The 14,855-nt window shown below is 36.2% G+C and overlaps 1 protein-coding gene across 22 annotated transcripts in view; it reads left to right on the top strand.

The window, feature by feature from the left end:
* The window catches only part of AFDN (afadin, adherens junction formation factor), a 123,921-nt gene that overhangs the window by 89,920 nt on the left and 19,146 nt on the right, over positions 1-14,855 (top strand). For 21 of the 22 annotated variants that reach the window (XR_003534772.1, XM_027686328.1, XM_027686297.1 and 18 more), the window contains 6 exons: positions 10,952-11,017; positions 11,174-11,247; positions 11,727-11,845; positions 12,880-13,074; positions 13,333-13,424; positions 13,826-14,014. Coding sequence is in view for 21 of the 22 variants with exons in the window: in XM_027686328.1 (XP_027542129.1) it covers positions 10,952-11,017; positions 11,174-11,247; positions 11,727-11,845; positions 12,880-13,074; positions 13,333-13,424; positions 13,826-14,014 (735 nt within the window). In the remaining variant the exon portion in view is untranslated. The remainder of the gene's footprint in view (positions 1-10,951; positions 11,018-11,173; positions 11,248-11,726; positions 11,846-12,879; positions 13,075-13,332; positions 13,425-13,825; positions 14,015-14,855) is intronic. The other variant, XM_027686307.1, reaches the window with a different exon arrangement.

Genomic DNA, 14,855 nt, shown 5'->3' with positions numbered 1-14,855 from the left:
AAAATCTTATTTAATGTTTGCATAATTATGGAAAATCCAATAAAATCTTGACAATCGTTTATTTTTTAAAATCTTCTGTGATTTATGTGAACCTCTGGAGTGGTTTGACATGTAGGCTTTGTAGCTGAAGCCACTTGGAATATTACTTTGAAAAGGTTGGTGACTGTATGACACTTTTTTTGTGAATTCAGTCAAAGTGCAGTTGGACAGTAAAATACTGTCACTTTGGGACTATTTTTTCATATTAATATACATATGAAGCATGAAACCATTTACATATATATGTATTTAGGACAGAAATGTTCAAATCAGTGTTGAAAGATCATTAAGAAGACTTTCTGGCATTTTATGGAAATGAAAGTAGACTTTTAATACAATATTTTTAAGAAACTTGTGGAAGGGTATTTTTTTCTTTAACCAAACATGATTCTGCCAGTCTTTATTGGAAACTGTTCATCACTCTAGTTTTATTGGAGTGATAAACAAAGTAAATGAAGCTAAAAGGGTGTGAGCAAATGAGGGTTTAGAACAAGTAATGACAAGACCTTCCTGTTAATTGTTTGCAGCAGTACCAGTTTGGTTAGGTGCTGTAGCTGCAGATATGCTTTGCAGATTCATAGTTTTTCCTTAATTACTTAATATAATGTTACTGTCATTCCTAACAACTGGAAAAGTGTTCTTATAATAGTTTCTGTAGTTTTAATTTTCATTATAGGTATTGAAATAACTAGGTCATCCTACAGATCTACTAAAACTGCAAGAATCTTCCTAACCTCACAGAAAGTACAGCTAGTCTGAGATCCACCGAAGTTAAGTGGGGCATGATGTTTTTTGGGGATGGGAGTAGTTTATCTGTTAACCTGGTCAACAGTTGGACCTTCATTCCCACTCCTACTTTAGACTGGGATACTGGTGGGGCTGTGTGGCTCAGCACCTCCAACACATCATGCTGCTGGTGGCAGGTCGCTGTGTGGCACGTCCTGGCATGGGTGGCTCGCCCAGGAACAAAGCTGTGTGTTGACTCTCACTAGAAGGAGCTGCCTGTTGTTTTCACTGTGCCCTTACGGCTGCTTCTGCTGGTGAATACAAATGGGAAGGAGGACCTGGCAGGATTTCTTCTTCCATTGGGACTGACTCACCAGCTCGTGGATAGCTGTGATGCTGCCATTATGAACTCTGTATCTGATGTTCCTGTTACTCAAACTGCAACTTTGTACGCATTTGCACTAGTTCTGATTTTATGGCTGCTGTAATGTATGTGAGCCAAAGTTTCCTGTGTTGTTACTGATAAGGAAGTTTTATAAAACTCATCTTCTGACAACATAGCAACACTTGCAATAAAATCTGTTCTCCTTAAATACTTTCATTAAATCTGTCGTGTTTATTAATTCATTACTAGGTTAGTTTTGTACATCCTCAATTTTACATCCTTTTCTTTTAGGAGTAGTTGTTTCTTTTTTCAGATCACGGTAGTTTATCTCAGTCTTTTCCTTATCGGTCTGAATACTCTGTAGAAGTAGTTGCAATTTTTTTTTAAATGCTGCCTCTTCTATTTCTAGAGTTTTTGTAGTGATTTTTTTAAGCAAATGCAGTATTTTGGGCACAATCCTGTTAAAACAAGGAGGAACTTGCAAAATAATACGAATTGTGCAAACAAGTATGGACTACTGTATACTGGTGTGTTGCTTGATAGATGGTCCAGATTATAAGTGGATGTGATGGAAAAAAACTTGTTAAGTGTCTCAAAAACCAAGGTTAGATTACATTATCCAAATTTGGTCCTTTGGCTTAACATGACAGAATTTTTGTACTCAATCAGAAAATCGTACCAACCTTAAAAGGGGCAAATAGCCATTTGGACAACAGGTATGAAATCTTTGCATACCATTATCTCAGCTGAGCATATTTTTGCATTTTTTTTTCTTTTGATGCATTAAATGTGTGATTGACTTGGCTCTGTTGTATCAACTTTGTTTTCCTTCCATCCTTCTGCTCCCAGTGAATTTCTAGACATTTTTTTTTTGAGGTTTCAGTCTGTGACTTGAAGAATGAAAATCCTGTAAACAAACCTAATATTGTGGGGAGGTTATTTTCTTCGCCTTCCAGATTCTCTTTTAATTAGCCATTGTAGTGTTTGTTTCCTCCTCTGCCCTCTGTCAGTGCCAGAAGCCTTAAATATATTGTATCAGTGTTCTAGAGGCTGAGCAGAGGTGCCAAAATTTACTCTTTAACTTCTATGGATTGCCATTATTGCCTGAGTTTGCAGAGCTCTTCTGATCTTTCAGGTCCTACAGGAAAGTCATTGAGTCAATTAATTTGTTTATTCAGTAAATTCTTTACTACATTCCCTTATAAGAAGTGATATGTTGTGGTATACTTGCTCAGGTTTTCTAGTTGTCCTACTGCTTATTTAGAAGACATTTAAAATGAAAGTTTATAGAGTCTTTGTTACTTCTTAATTTTCCAAATGTGAATACTTAACAAACACTTTTTCTGAACTAGTAGAGAAGAATATGTATGTATCTGTATATCAAAGAATATTATGTCAGTATATACCAATGTTATATATGTTAAAAAAAAGGGTTATCTCTCAGGTGAGATTTTAATGTTGTCTTTAATTGTTGGATTTTAATGGGGTTTTTTGTTGGCTCCAGCCTGTCTGAATTCATTAATCTTCAAGATAAATAGTTGTGTTTTTTTGAAAGAACTAAAAGCTCTTGCTGAAGTTCCAGCTGGTTAACTGTTCTCTGCTCTTCAGTCTTTGGTTGTGTTTTCAGGTGAGGTTCTGTTTATGTTGTAAGTGTATTGGGGTTTTGCTTTTTAAGGCTGATTCCTCCCCCCCCCCCATTGAATAATAATAATGGCCAGTCTTCGCAAACGAAGATCTGGGGAAAGGTCTTTTACCTTTCCAGCCTGCGCAATGGATTTTTTAGGTGAGACACAGCCTGCGCTGAACTGAGCCCACCCTTTAATCCTAAGGTTCATCTGCCGGGGCCAAGCAAGCTTGGACAATGGCAGTGAGGTCCTCAGGACGTAGGTTTGTTTAGAGTGACCTTCTCATAGATGGATGGCCTCACAGGGCTAACGGGTTCCATCTACCCGGGAGACCGAGGAATTGAACCCGGGTCGCAGCAGTGAGAGTCCTGCATGCTAACCACTAGGCCACCAGGGGTCTCCCCCCCCATTGAACATGATAGAGGAATGGTAAAATAACCTGTTAAACCAATCAAATGATAGCTACTGGTAATTCTTCTCTCTTCCATGTGTAAGCTTCTTTCTTGTTCATGATATCCTATCACTCTATGGCTTGGGAATATAGTCTGCAATTTTAGTTTCTTCTTCTAACAGGCTAGGAATTTTTGCTTTGAAAAGAATTGATTCAGGAAGTTTTGTAGTATTTTGTAAAATACTCAATTTAGATACCAGAAGGGGCACGTCACCTTTTTTTTTCTGATCAGTTGATAGTGTTTTGGAGTTTAATTACAATACAATTTTACAGTATTTGGGAGTTGATGTTCAATATTTATTGCATGTGTAGACTTCAGATGCAGATGCTTCAGTGTCAGTTCATGTGTAGGGTCTACTCAGTTATTTCAGAAGGTCTCTTGTCAATTCAGCTACAAACCACCAGAAAAATAATGTTACAATTAAGTTCTCTTGATGTGCGTTAGACAGATTGGAATGTTAACTGGACATGGCTGAACAATGCTCACACTGAACTAGGGCCTAATTAATACCACTTCAATAATTTGAATCAGTTTTCATTTAATTTGAAATGAAGACTTAGATTTGCATGGACTCTGCAACCCATGACGAGTGAATAGTACTGATGTGAAATTCAACAGTTGTCATCATCCAAATGTCTAAACAACTCTCTCTGTGTTTTATTTCATTGCTTTTCTTTATAACCTTAGGTTGTAATTTTAGATTCCATCTTGTAAGATTTTTCTAAACATGTGTTTGTTCCGTGATAAGAACTGTTTCAAACTAGACTGTCTCGTGAAAAATAAAGCTAGTCCTCTTTTCTAAAAGCTTACCTATCTTCAATCGCACTTTAAATATTGTCAAACCATGTATGTGACCCACACAGGTACAATAAAGCCAGATCTACGGGAAGTAAAACTTAGGTGAGTTTTAATTGCTGGATTTATTGATAATTTCATTCCTCAGTTTTTCGCTTATCCTCTTGACTTGTAGCTCCTTTTATTCTAGCTTTCAGTGAGGGAGGACTCATTGTTTATTTACTTTTTACAAGGTAGTTTGGCCACTTAAACATTTTCCCATACATTCTTTTCTTCATTTAGATTTAGGATAAAGACCCGAGTTGCCATTCTAAGCAGACTTCTATAAGCAAAACTGTCCTGTGTTTGTCTTTCCCCCCAAATAGGATTAGAAGATGTATTAAAATTCCATCTAAATGTGAAAGTTGCTCATTGTCATAGAATTCCTTCAGCAACCTGCAAGTCACAGCAAATTTAGGATTACTTATTCTCACAGTCTGACTAAAATACATGACAAACTTGCAAGTGGAATATGTTAACATCTTTCCGCTTGTGCTGTTTCAAAGCATTTAATTACTTCTTAAGATAAGCGTGATAAAAAAAACTTTATACAGGTCATGCAGATGTGAGCCACTCTGGGTACTGGATCTAATAGTTTTCCTCAGTTTCCCTCATGCGTTGGCTATGTACATCTTAAAGATGAATAAGCCCGAGAATAGAGAAAATTATTTTCAAGAATCTTTCCGTGTTTTTACTCAGAGGCCTAATAAGGCTTTCTGGAAAAAAAGGGGGGACCTTTTTATCCCACTATGCAATTACATAAGTAAAAGTGCATTGTTTTTTTAGCAGGATGCACTTGCTTCAGTTCTACATGTCATTCATCTCCATCCCTTGCTAAATAAAGTTAGGATTTTTTTACATTTAGAAGGGGAATGGGTAGGACGTGACCAAGCTGGAAAGTGTTGTTTTGGCATGTTTGACACGCAGGCTGTCAAAAGCTTAAAATGAAGACATTTTTCCACTGTGTTGTTTGCTTCTCTGTGCGGGAATCTGCATGTATGTGGCTGGTTGGTTGGTTTGCAATTGTTCTGGGGCTTAGTTTCCACTAGAACACCGTTATTTCTCAGACACTACACAGAGCTGCTTGAAAAGTCAATGGGTGACCTATAGTAGGATTTAGGAATTTCAAATGGTTTAAATTGTTGGGTTAAAAAATCACATTATTCACCAAATAGTGGAGTCAAACCCTCTTAATGATCCTGGCCCCTCCATCAACCCATTTCCTGTAAGGTTATGAACAGTTGTGCTGTGCTGTAAACAAGTCAAGGAAGCTGATTTAGTTGAAAACAAAAGTTGTATGGGGAGGGGAACTGGAGCTGGGGATCAACTGGAGCTGAGGATCAACTTAGCCTCTAGCCAGGTCTGTCACGGGACCTGCCACAACACAGTAGTGCCTGCGCAGCTCCAAGTGTGAGACAGCACGTGAGCAGACAGGTGGGTTTCTTCCTGATGTTCTGTATGAGTGCACTGCTACGGTAATTGTAATTCATTTCACATAACATTATTTTAAAAATACTGAAATGTGTAAATAGTGATCCACTGCTAGCCTCCAAACTGGTTCTCTGAGCTTTATACAGTTTTATCTTATTCTTTAACTATATTGTAAAAGCACAGAATGGAGGTGTTTCTCATTTTGAAGCTTAGATCTGATGTGTATGAGATATCAGAATTTTTAAGTACCGTGTTCTCTTCCTCAGTTCACAACTCACTATTTGTCGAATTCTGTTCAGCCAATACCCTCCTTATAGAACTTTTTTTCGGTAAGGTTTGTTTTGGCTATGATACCATTTAGATATTATTTAGAGCTGAACCAAAGGAGGTCTTCAGAATAAAGTGTTATACTCAGGCAGTTCAGTTCAGGAATATTGTCACCCAGGTGAACTGAAGCAGCTATAGTAGGTTTGTGGTTTTTTTTCCAGTTACACATCTATAAAAATTTCCTTAAATTATTACTTAAGGGGAAGGATTTCCCAAATTTTTCCTCAAAAGGGTATATTGTTTCACTTTCTGCAAGGATTGTGGGAAAAAGTTGCATCAAATGTGAAAGAAAAGAGATAGATAGGTAAAAAAGTTTACTACTGTGGATGAATATGTTTATTAAACATTTGTTTATGTGTATTTGATAAAATATGCTGTAGATTTCACTATGTTAATCTTGGGGGGAGAGAATAAGCCATCTTTTTAAGCTTACTAGAGTCTTGCTTTTCACAGTCTAACTTCAGTTATGTTCTTCTGTTTGGACTAACAGCTTTATGGATGCATGTGCTTTTGGTATTCAGAATTGGAGAAAATACAGTGAAGTGCAAAGAATGTTTACCAGATTATTGTTACTGATATACACATGTCATTTCTCTGTTTTGTTTGTGGAAGAATAGTTTTAATTATGTTGACCTTCACATTCCTTTGATAGAAAAGCAGGTTAATAAGTAGTTTACAAAAAAAAGTATTTTAACATCAGTAAATGAGAACAGAAAAATTCATGTGGCATGTATGAGAATTTTATTTGCTTTGGATTTAGTATGTGTGACTAACTACATATCAACAACCTTTTTGTGTCCCTAATAATTATATATTTCCTTCTAATGCGGTCTCCTGGAAGGTGGAACCAAAGCAAAATTGGGTCTGTTTCAACAGAAATTAAGAATTTGGATTCAAATTACTATAAAGGTTGGGGTAAAAGTTGAAGAAAGATGATGAGTTAATTTTAAGGATACTCAGTGAGAAGTCTTTCCAAGCATGTGAAAGCACATGCATGTTGGTAGAAAGATATCAAATGACATGTGAATTAGAGAAAAAACTCATTGGTCCTAATAATATGTAAGTAGATGTGGTAGCTGATTAAGATTTTTTTTAATGTAATCTGAACCAAAAAATTTTTTTTAATAATTTTTATGCTTTCAAAATTCATTAGTTTTGTATTTGTGAGATGATTTGGAGCTAACACATCTGCTCATAACTTCCCTTAAAAGAACAGGAAAAGATTGACAAACTGTATAGTTTTCATGAAAACATGGAAAAAAAAGGAAGGAGAAGTAAAATGTCAATTCCAAATCATAATGAAGAATTACTGTCAGGCTGAGAGTATAGGAGCAGTTAGAGAAAAAGTCTGAGTGATATGGTATCTTCCAGCTGTGGGGTATTTAGACAAAGAACATAACAAAACAAGTGTAAGATATACTTCTATGAGGAAAGGCTGAGAGAATTGGGATTATTCACCCAGAAGAGAGAGTTCCGAGCTGACCTAATTGTGGCCCTCCAGTACCTAAAGGGGGCCTGCCAGAGGGCTGCCGAGGGACTCTGCAGAAGGACATGTAGTGATAGGACAACAGGGAGTGGGTTTAAACTGAAAGTAAATTTAGATTAGTTATTAGGAAGAAATTCTTTACTGTTAGAGTGATGAGGAACTGGAACTGGTTACTCAGATAAGTGGTAGATGCCCCATCCCTGGAAGTGTTCAAGGCCAGGTTGGATGGGGCTTTGAGCAACCTGGTCTAGTAGAAGGTGTCCCTGCCCATGGCAGGGGGATTGGAGCTAGATGATCTTTAAGGTCCCTTCCAACCCAAGCCATTCTATGATTCTGTGGTTCCTCCTGGTTTCTAGCTTTCTGTAATTTCAGAATTTCTTTGAGATTGCATTATAATCTGTTTTGGGGAGGTTATGTTGTTTGGATATTTTTCCAAAGGCCTCAGAGAGCCCTACCATGAATCTGTGATTCTGTTTACACCTTGACATCTACAGCAGTCTTGTTTCTGGATGTTTCCAATTTAATTATGAAATCCTATGGAAAATGTTTTGGGTGGAGTTTTTCTTGTTGTGTTTTGTTTGGTTTTGGGTTTGTGTTTTACTATTTAAAATATGCTAGACGTGATAACAGAAGTAAGAAAGCATTTTTTGTTGGCTGATTAGAGATGATAAATAATCCTGTCACTGCAACACATAATCCTCTTGGCCTTCACTTCCTTGATTTTTGCTGAGCTGAGGAGTCCATGTCTATTTAGTTGATTCTCCCAAGAAAGCTATCCCATGTTTCTGATCATCCTTTTTATCCTCTGAACCTCATGGTTCTGTTGGTATAGTTTTGTAAGGGAGTAACCAGAATTCCAAACAGTTTTGTAAATGTGACCCTTTTAGATTTTTACTGACCATGATGGTTTCTGATTTGTCTGTCCTGTTCTGTTAGTTCTCTTGGCTTCCAGATTTTTGAGCTGATGTAAGATGGCTCTGAAAATAGTGATTAGAAGGATCTTTCTCAAGGAGATAAATTCAGTTTAGAAACTACTATATGGATATTTGTGCAATTGAAAATGTTTATATCATCACTGCCTGCAAACCAATGCACATATCATGGGCTTATAGAGAAGTTTTCAACTTCATTTAATGTGCACTAACAGCCATAATCAGGCATGAGAAAGGTGATGTGTATGGATGGAAATAGCATGTAATGTAATACCCAAGTACCGGAGTCAGAACCCCAAAATTACTTGATTAATACGTGTGCTGTTGTAAGTGGCAATGCTCTTCCAAAGGCTTGCTTGTTTTTACCTAATCTTTGTATTAGGCAGATTTTTGTCTGAATTTCTGGACCCAAGGGGATAAGATTCTTGCTAGCTTCTTTTGAAGTTAGGAAGGAATAGAAGTGCTGTCAATCCCAGGTGTCTTCAGAGGCGTCTGGTTACTCTTGGTCAGTCTGGCCTCCAAGAAAAGCTGCCATTTGGTCTCTGCAATGACGGGAGGTTGTAACTACAAGGATGGGTGGGTGGGCAAGTTGCTATTGACTGTTTTGTCCTTTAAAAGTCAAGGAGCTTACCTTTAGATGTATTTAGTTGCAGAGGAAGGAGCATATAAACCCTATAATTTAATTTTCAGTTCCCAACAAGGGAAGTTGCTGGCTGATTCTGCCGACAGTGCCCTGATGGGGACCAGTACCTTAGAAGGTTGGAGCATTACTTCATATTTGGAGCAGTGAAATACATTTTCCCCCCGTTACGGCTTCGGTGTTCAGCATCATGTGATCCTTCTCCAACTCTTGGTTTTGCCTTACTTGATCAAACTTACATTTGATACATTTAGTTACATTATGGCTTGCCTCTTTTCTGGAACACTATAAGCATGGTGAACAGCAGTCATTTAGGGCTTCTCTGAAAACTTCCATTCCTTGTGAAAACTAACAACTTTCTATCTGTTATTAAACCAGTTACTGAAATACAAGGACAAGTTCCTTCTTGCATGTCACCTTAAAGTCTTGAAGAAATTCTGCTAAGACATATTGCAAATTTGATCTTGGAAGTCTAGTTGTTCTGTCAACCTGATTATCCTTCCCTATGTGTGTCTTGGTTGCTTGGGGGGGGGAGTATTTGTGAAGCATAATTTAATTTTTCATTACAGTTATCTAGCGGTCTTCTGACTTGTTTCTCATAACTTTAACCAATTTTTCTGGTATAAAGTTAAAAATATTCTGCAGTTACTGCAATATTTCTTCAGAGCTCTTTAGAAAAAAACAACCAAAAAGTAACTAAATTATTTTATTTGCCTTTATATTCTTTCTAGACAAAGGAAGTGCCCTTATTTCAGTTACTTTTTGCATTTTTTCCCTTTTTATCCATAAGTATGACTTAAGCAATTATTATGAAATATTTGGGCATGTAGAATGTTAATCTGGAATCATGAGACTTGAAGGAATTCCTTTTCTCTGGCTTTTGTGTAAACATTTGCGATTAACTCAGGATTTAAGGAATAAAAATAGGTCTTTCACTTGCTTAGAAAACTGTATGTATAACACTGACTTTTGAGTAATCTTCACCTTGATTCTTATTTTACTTCATTATAACAGTGGGAGTAATGAATGCTTTTGCTGCCAAAAGTAAAGAGTTGGAAAAGCAGGGGGGGAAGAAAAGAGGAAGCTGTATATTCGATATCAGAGCAACTTGAGGGATTATTCTAGAAAAATGTTACAATTAATACTGCTCTGTTGAAAATGTACTTAGCACTCTTCTAAGTGACTTGCAGAGTAAAATGGCATCATTTGCTATGGTAGATAATGAACACACAAATGATAGTCTTACAATGTAAGTGACAATTGAAAGGTTTGTGATACTAACTGTTAGACTGATTTGTGTGGTGTCTTGTACATTGGAGCATGTGGATGACGCAACAGCATGGCTTGAATAGATGCTTACGTTCTTGTGTCTTGAATCTGGTAGTTGTCTTGCAATAAGTTCACTGTTAACAGTCCTTTCAAAATTTAGCAGAATACTTATGAGGAAGGTGTTTTATGAGCAAAGTCGCATGGTTTTGCAGTAGACTTAAATATTGGCTCTGTGAATTCTAAAATACTTATTATGTCTGCTTTACTTGTTTATGTAAAGCTAGAGGCACTCTTTGTTCCTTTACACTAGCTCCTTTACAGTCCTACTGAACGTAAAAAACATTTCTATTCCTTTTTCTTGTAATCTGCAATTTACCTTGTTTCATTGGGTTATTAGCAAGAGAAACAGTGCACTCTTTTGAAACATAATACAAAGAGGTATAAATAATAACATGCATGTAAAAGTGCAAATAATATTTCTTATTAGAAGGGATTAGAACAAACTTTTTAAGTATAAGTTTTAGCTGAGGTATTTTTTTCTTATTTAAACTTGCATTAAGACCAAGTATTCTTTGTTTCTAACAAAGCTTACCATTTTAATAGGCCTAATATTAAATTTTTCTTATGACTTTAAATGAATGTAACTGTTCTCTGTATAGTTGAGATTTTTTTTCCAGTTTGGAAATACATCAAAGTAGTGAGAAGGTACAGGTTTACTTAGACATGTAAAATTTCTGAGTAACACTTGTGGAATGCTTAAGAGATCAAGTACAAATTAAATACATTAATGCTTCTTTCTCTGTAGGGTGCTGGTCAAGACAAACTTGGAATATATGTCAAGTCTGTTGTGAAAGGAGGCGCTGCAGATGTGGTTAGTAACACTCTTAAACATCAGATGTTCAGAGGTAGAAAGATCCTTTGGAAATGCTTTAAAATCCTTTGTTTACTAGTATGTGTGAATAATTGTTTTAATTTCAACCATGTTAGCATTGGTGTATGAATTTTCTTCTCTTGAATGTGTATTTAGGATGGTCGTCTGGCTGCAGGGGATCAGTTGCTTAGTGTGGATGGTCGAAGTTTGGTGGGCCTGTCCCAGGAAAGGTACAGAATGCTTTCCTGTATTGTCTTTACATGAAGAAAATGTTGGATTAATAACTTACTGAAATGGGCAGAAGCTCATTTTTTTACATTTTAGGCTTCATCTTGGCTTTTGATAACTACCTGTGAATAATCTTAGTAACAAGTTCAACTGTTGGTGTACTGTTTTCTGTATATGATACAGGTTATCTGTATAGATTGAACAATCGTATTTAGCTCTAATTTTAAATATTTTGGCTTCTGACCTTTAATGCAGAAACTGAATAAATAGTACTTGCCAGTAGGTGTGCATATCTTCTAGCATCATCTTTTAGTTTTTTTCAAAGTGATTTCAAGTATTAATCAGAAAAAGAGTGCTTTGTCAAATAAAAGATTACTAGAATAAAGGTGAGAAATGATGACATACAAACTGATAATAAGAAGAACTAAGTAATACAGTGCCTAATTTTATTTTGTTTTCTTTGCTTTGGCTTTTATTGCAGGGCAGCAGAACTTATGACAAGGACAGGTTCTGTAGTAACACTAGAAGTAGCAAAACAAGGAGCAATTTACCATGGTCTGGCAACCCTGCTTAATCAGCCATCCCCAATGATGCAAAGAGGTAAATATACTAATTTTATTTTTGTTAATAACAATTTTGTAAGTCTGCTTTCTGCATTTGTAAGAATGTAGTAAATATAATAATTTACAGTATCTTATCAAATATTACCATAATACTAAATCAGAAAAGAAACATAATTGCATAGAAAAAAACACATTTCCTCTCTTATCACAACTTCATCTGGTTTTAAATATTGTTTGAAATTATGCTAGCCTAATTGTTAATAAATGCTTTGCACATGTACCTTTTAAAACTTAATTATGCATTTAAACACGTTTCTGATTTGAATTAATTTTTACTTTAACAAATGGAATATAATGAATGCAAAGGACATTAAACTTGATGGCTTTTTTTGCCCGTTTCGTAAGAGCTTCTCTCCTCCTCTTAGAATATGACTTCCTCCTAACCACAGATTGCAGTGTAATTACTAAGAGAGAGACAGAAGCCCCTGGAACGTATTTCGCCATTTATTATTTATTTTTTAATTCTTTTTTAATCTAGAAAGGTTGAAACTTATCTCCTTAAGTTTCTGTGTCTGATCATAAGAAGTTCTTGGATGTTTCTCCCATGTTATCATCCTACTTCAGGGAACTAACAGAAGACATAAAATAATGTTCTGAAGGAAATAATTTTGTCAAGGAAGACCTTTTCTACATATAGGGTAGTACTACAGTGTAGAAAAGAATGGGTTAAAAGAACAAATCCTTATTATCACAGTTTACAGCACCATCCCAGATGCCATATGCCTCAGTCAGAAAAAGACCTTTCAGCGTAGCACATTTGGCTTTTACAAATATTGTGATACCTTTTCAAAAGTTCTTTGGAAGAATAAAAATAAAAGAAATCCTCTCTTGGTACTTGATACAAGACTGGGATTGCATATTTGAAGAAGTACAAATTTTAAAATCTAGCATTCACTTTACTGTGACCTAATTTTTAAAAATAAACACAAGGTAGCTCTGGTTTGAAAAAGAATGTGCTAGACAGCAGTTAATATAAGTGAAAGGGAGAAAATACATATCCAACTGTTACAGTTTCTGACCGCCGTGGCTCAGGTAAACCCCGACCAAAGAGTGAAGGATTTGAGCTGTATAACAACTCCACTCAAAATGGATCACCTGAGAGTCCTCAGCTGCCATGGACAGAGTACAGCGAACCAAAGAAGCTGCCAGGGGATGACAGATTGATGAAGAACAGAGCTGATCATCGATCCAGTCCCAATGTAGCAAGTAAGAAAGACTATCCTTCTTTTAGGGGTAGATGCCTCTACCAGTAATTTCAGAGGCTGTCATATTCAAAAGGGGGTTGATTGTTTTTAAAAGTGAATTAAGTTTAAAATACCAGTGTAGTAGTAACATTTGGAGCAAGCTTCTTGTTAGAACTATTTAAAGGAAAAATCATGGTTATTTTGTGAATACTGTTATTTTATTAAGTTCTGTAAATTATTATTAACAGTCACGTAAATGCTTCCTTTAACTTTCCAACAGATCAGCCTCCAAGCCCTGGGGGAAAGAATGCTTATGCATCTGGAACTACCACCAAAATAACCTCAGTCTCTACTGGAAATCTTTGTACAGAGGTCAGAAGTGGAAAGCAAAATGCTGGCTATTAAACTTTCTTTAGCTATCAATAGCATCAGTGTGCTTGAGTCAAACCAGTGTCTTAGCTATCTTGGTGCTAGTGACTGGGTGGGGGTTTTGCTTATTGCAGCTAATGAAAGGTTGGGACAGCTTTCAGTGATTTCATTAAATTTTGTTCATGAACTTGTCCTTGTGATTTCTTGGGTTTGTACAATATTGCATACTGGCTTTGAGACCATAAAAACATAAGTCATAACCATAGTTACATTTGATACTAGACAACCTCTTTATCTCCTGTCCCAGATGAGTAATGGTTTGGGAAATGCATGTTTGGAACAATCTTACATACGGATCTATGTGATAAGAAAATTCTGCCTTACATTCTTTCTCCCTTTTTCAGGAACAGACTCTGCCACCACGACCTGAAGCTTATCCCATCCCAACACAGACCTATACTAGAGAATATTTCACATTCCCAGCTTCCAAGTCCCAAGATCGAATGGGTCCAGCTCAGAGTCAGTGGCCAAATTATGAAGAAAAACCACAGATCCAGGCAGAGAGCAATCATTCTATCAATACTACCATGCAGGTGAGAAGTAATTTTTTTCAGTATAAAGAAACAAACCAGAAAAAAACTGATTGTTTTCCACTCCCAGACTACTAGAGACATTTTTTCAGAATAGACAGTTCTCTATGATTTCTGAGTTGCTGAGGAGAAACTATACTACAAGGGGGGAACAACTATACTTTTGCCAGGATGGGCTTGGGTTCAGGAAGCCTATGCTGCCTTTTTCTGTTGTGTATTTTTCCTTCTCGTTTTGCCTTCTTTTTTATTTTTCTTCCTTTCATAGAATTTATGTTAACACGTTCTGCAGACCTGTTATCTGGGATGTTTTAATCCCCCGTTAGAGGTAATGGGGTGCAAGTGGTAGTATGGTTTGTCTTGTAAAATGTTTCACAGTTTTCTGAAAAACAACCTGTATCTTCCATTCTTCCAAGAAGTTTTATGTGGAAAAATCTCTTCGCCTGAAGGGTGCATTGTTTAAGTGACAAAGGCAAGTATTACAATTGAAATAAAACAGTGCTTTGTGACAGTGAGACCTGTCCAAAGTCTTCACTGAAACACATTCCCTGCTCTCAGTTAAAAAAAAAGTATATCATTTTCAATTGTATCTATTATCAAAGTGCAGATTCATCTTGACGTGAAATTTATTTACCCCATTTGTACCTTTAAAAATTCAACAATAATGTTGTTCTGCTCTTTGTAAATGAGAACTTCACTCAAGTCATACAGGAAATTAAACCTAGATCTACTAAATCCCAGTTACTGGATGATCTTTTTCTCTAATCCGTGAGACTTAAAAATACAGAGAAAAAGCTTTTTTTTTTTCTTTTTTTTCCCGCTATTTCTTCATCTGTAATAAAAGCAC

This window comes from Neopelma chrysocephalum, unplaced genomic scaffold, assembly GCF_003984885.1.
Source record: "Neopelma chrysocephalum unplaced genomic scaffold, ASM398488v2 Primary Assembly neopelma1_23, whole genome shotgun sequence".
Lineage (NCBI taxonomy): Eukaryota > Metazoa > Chordata > Aves > Passeriformes > Pipridae > Neopelma > Neopelma chrysocephalum.
The sequence above is the reverse complement of the archived record's forward strand: the minus strand, read 5'-3'. Positions and strand labels throughout refer to the sequence as shown.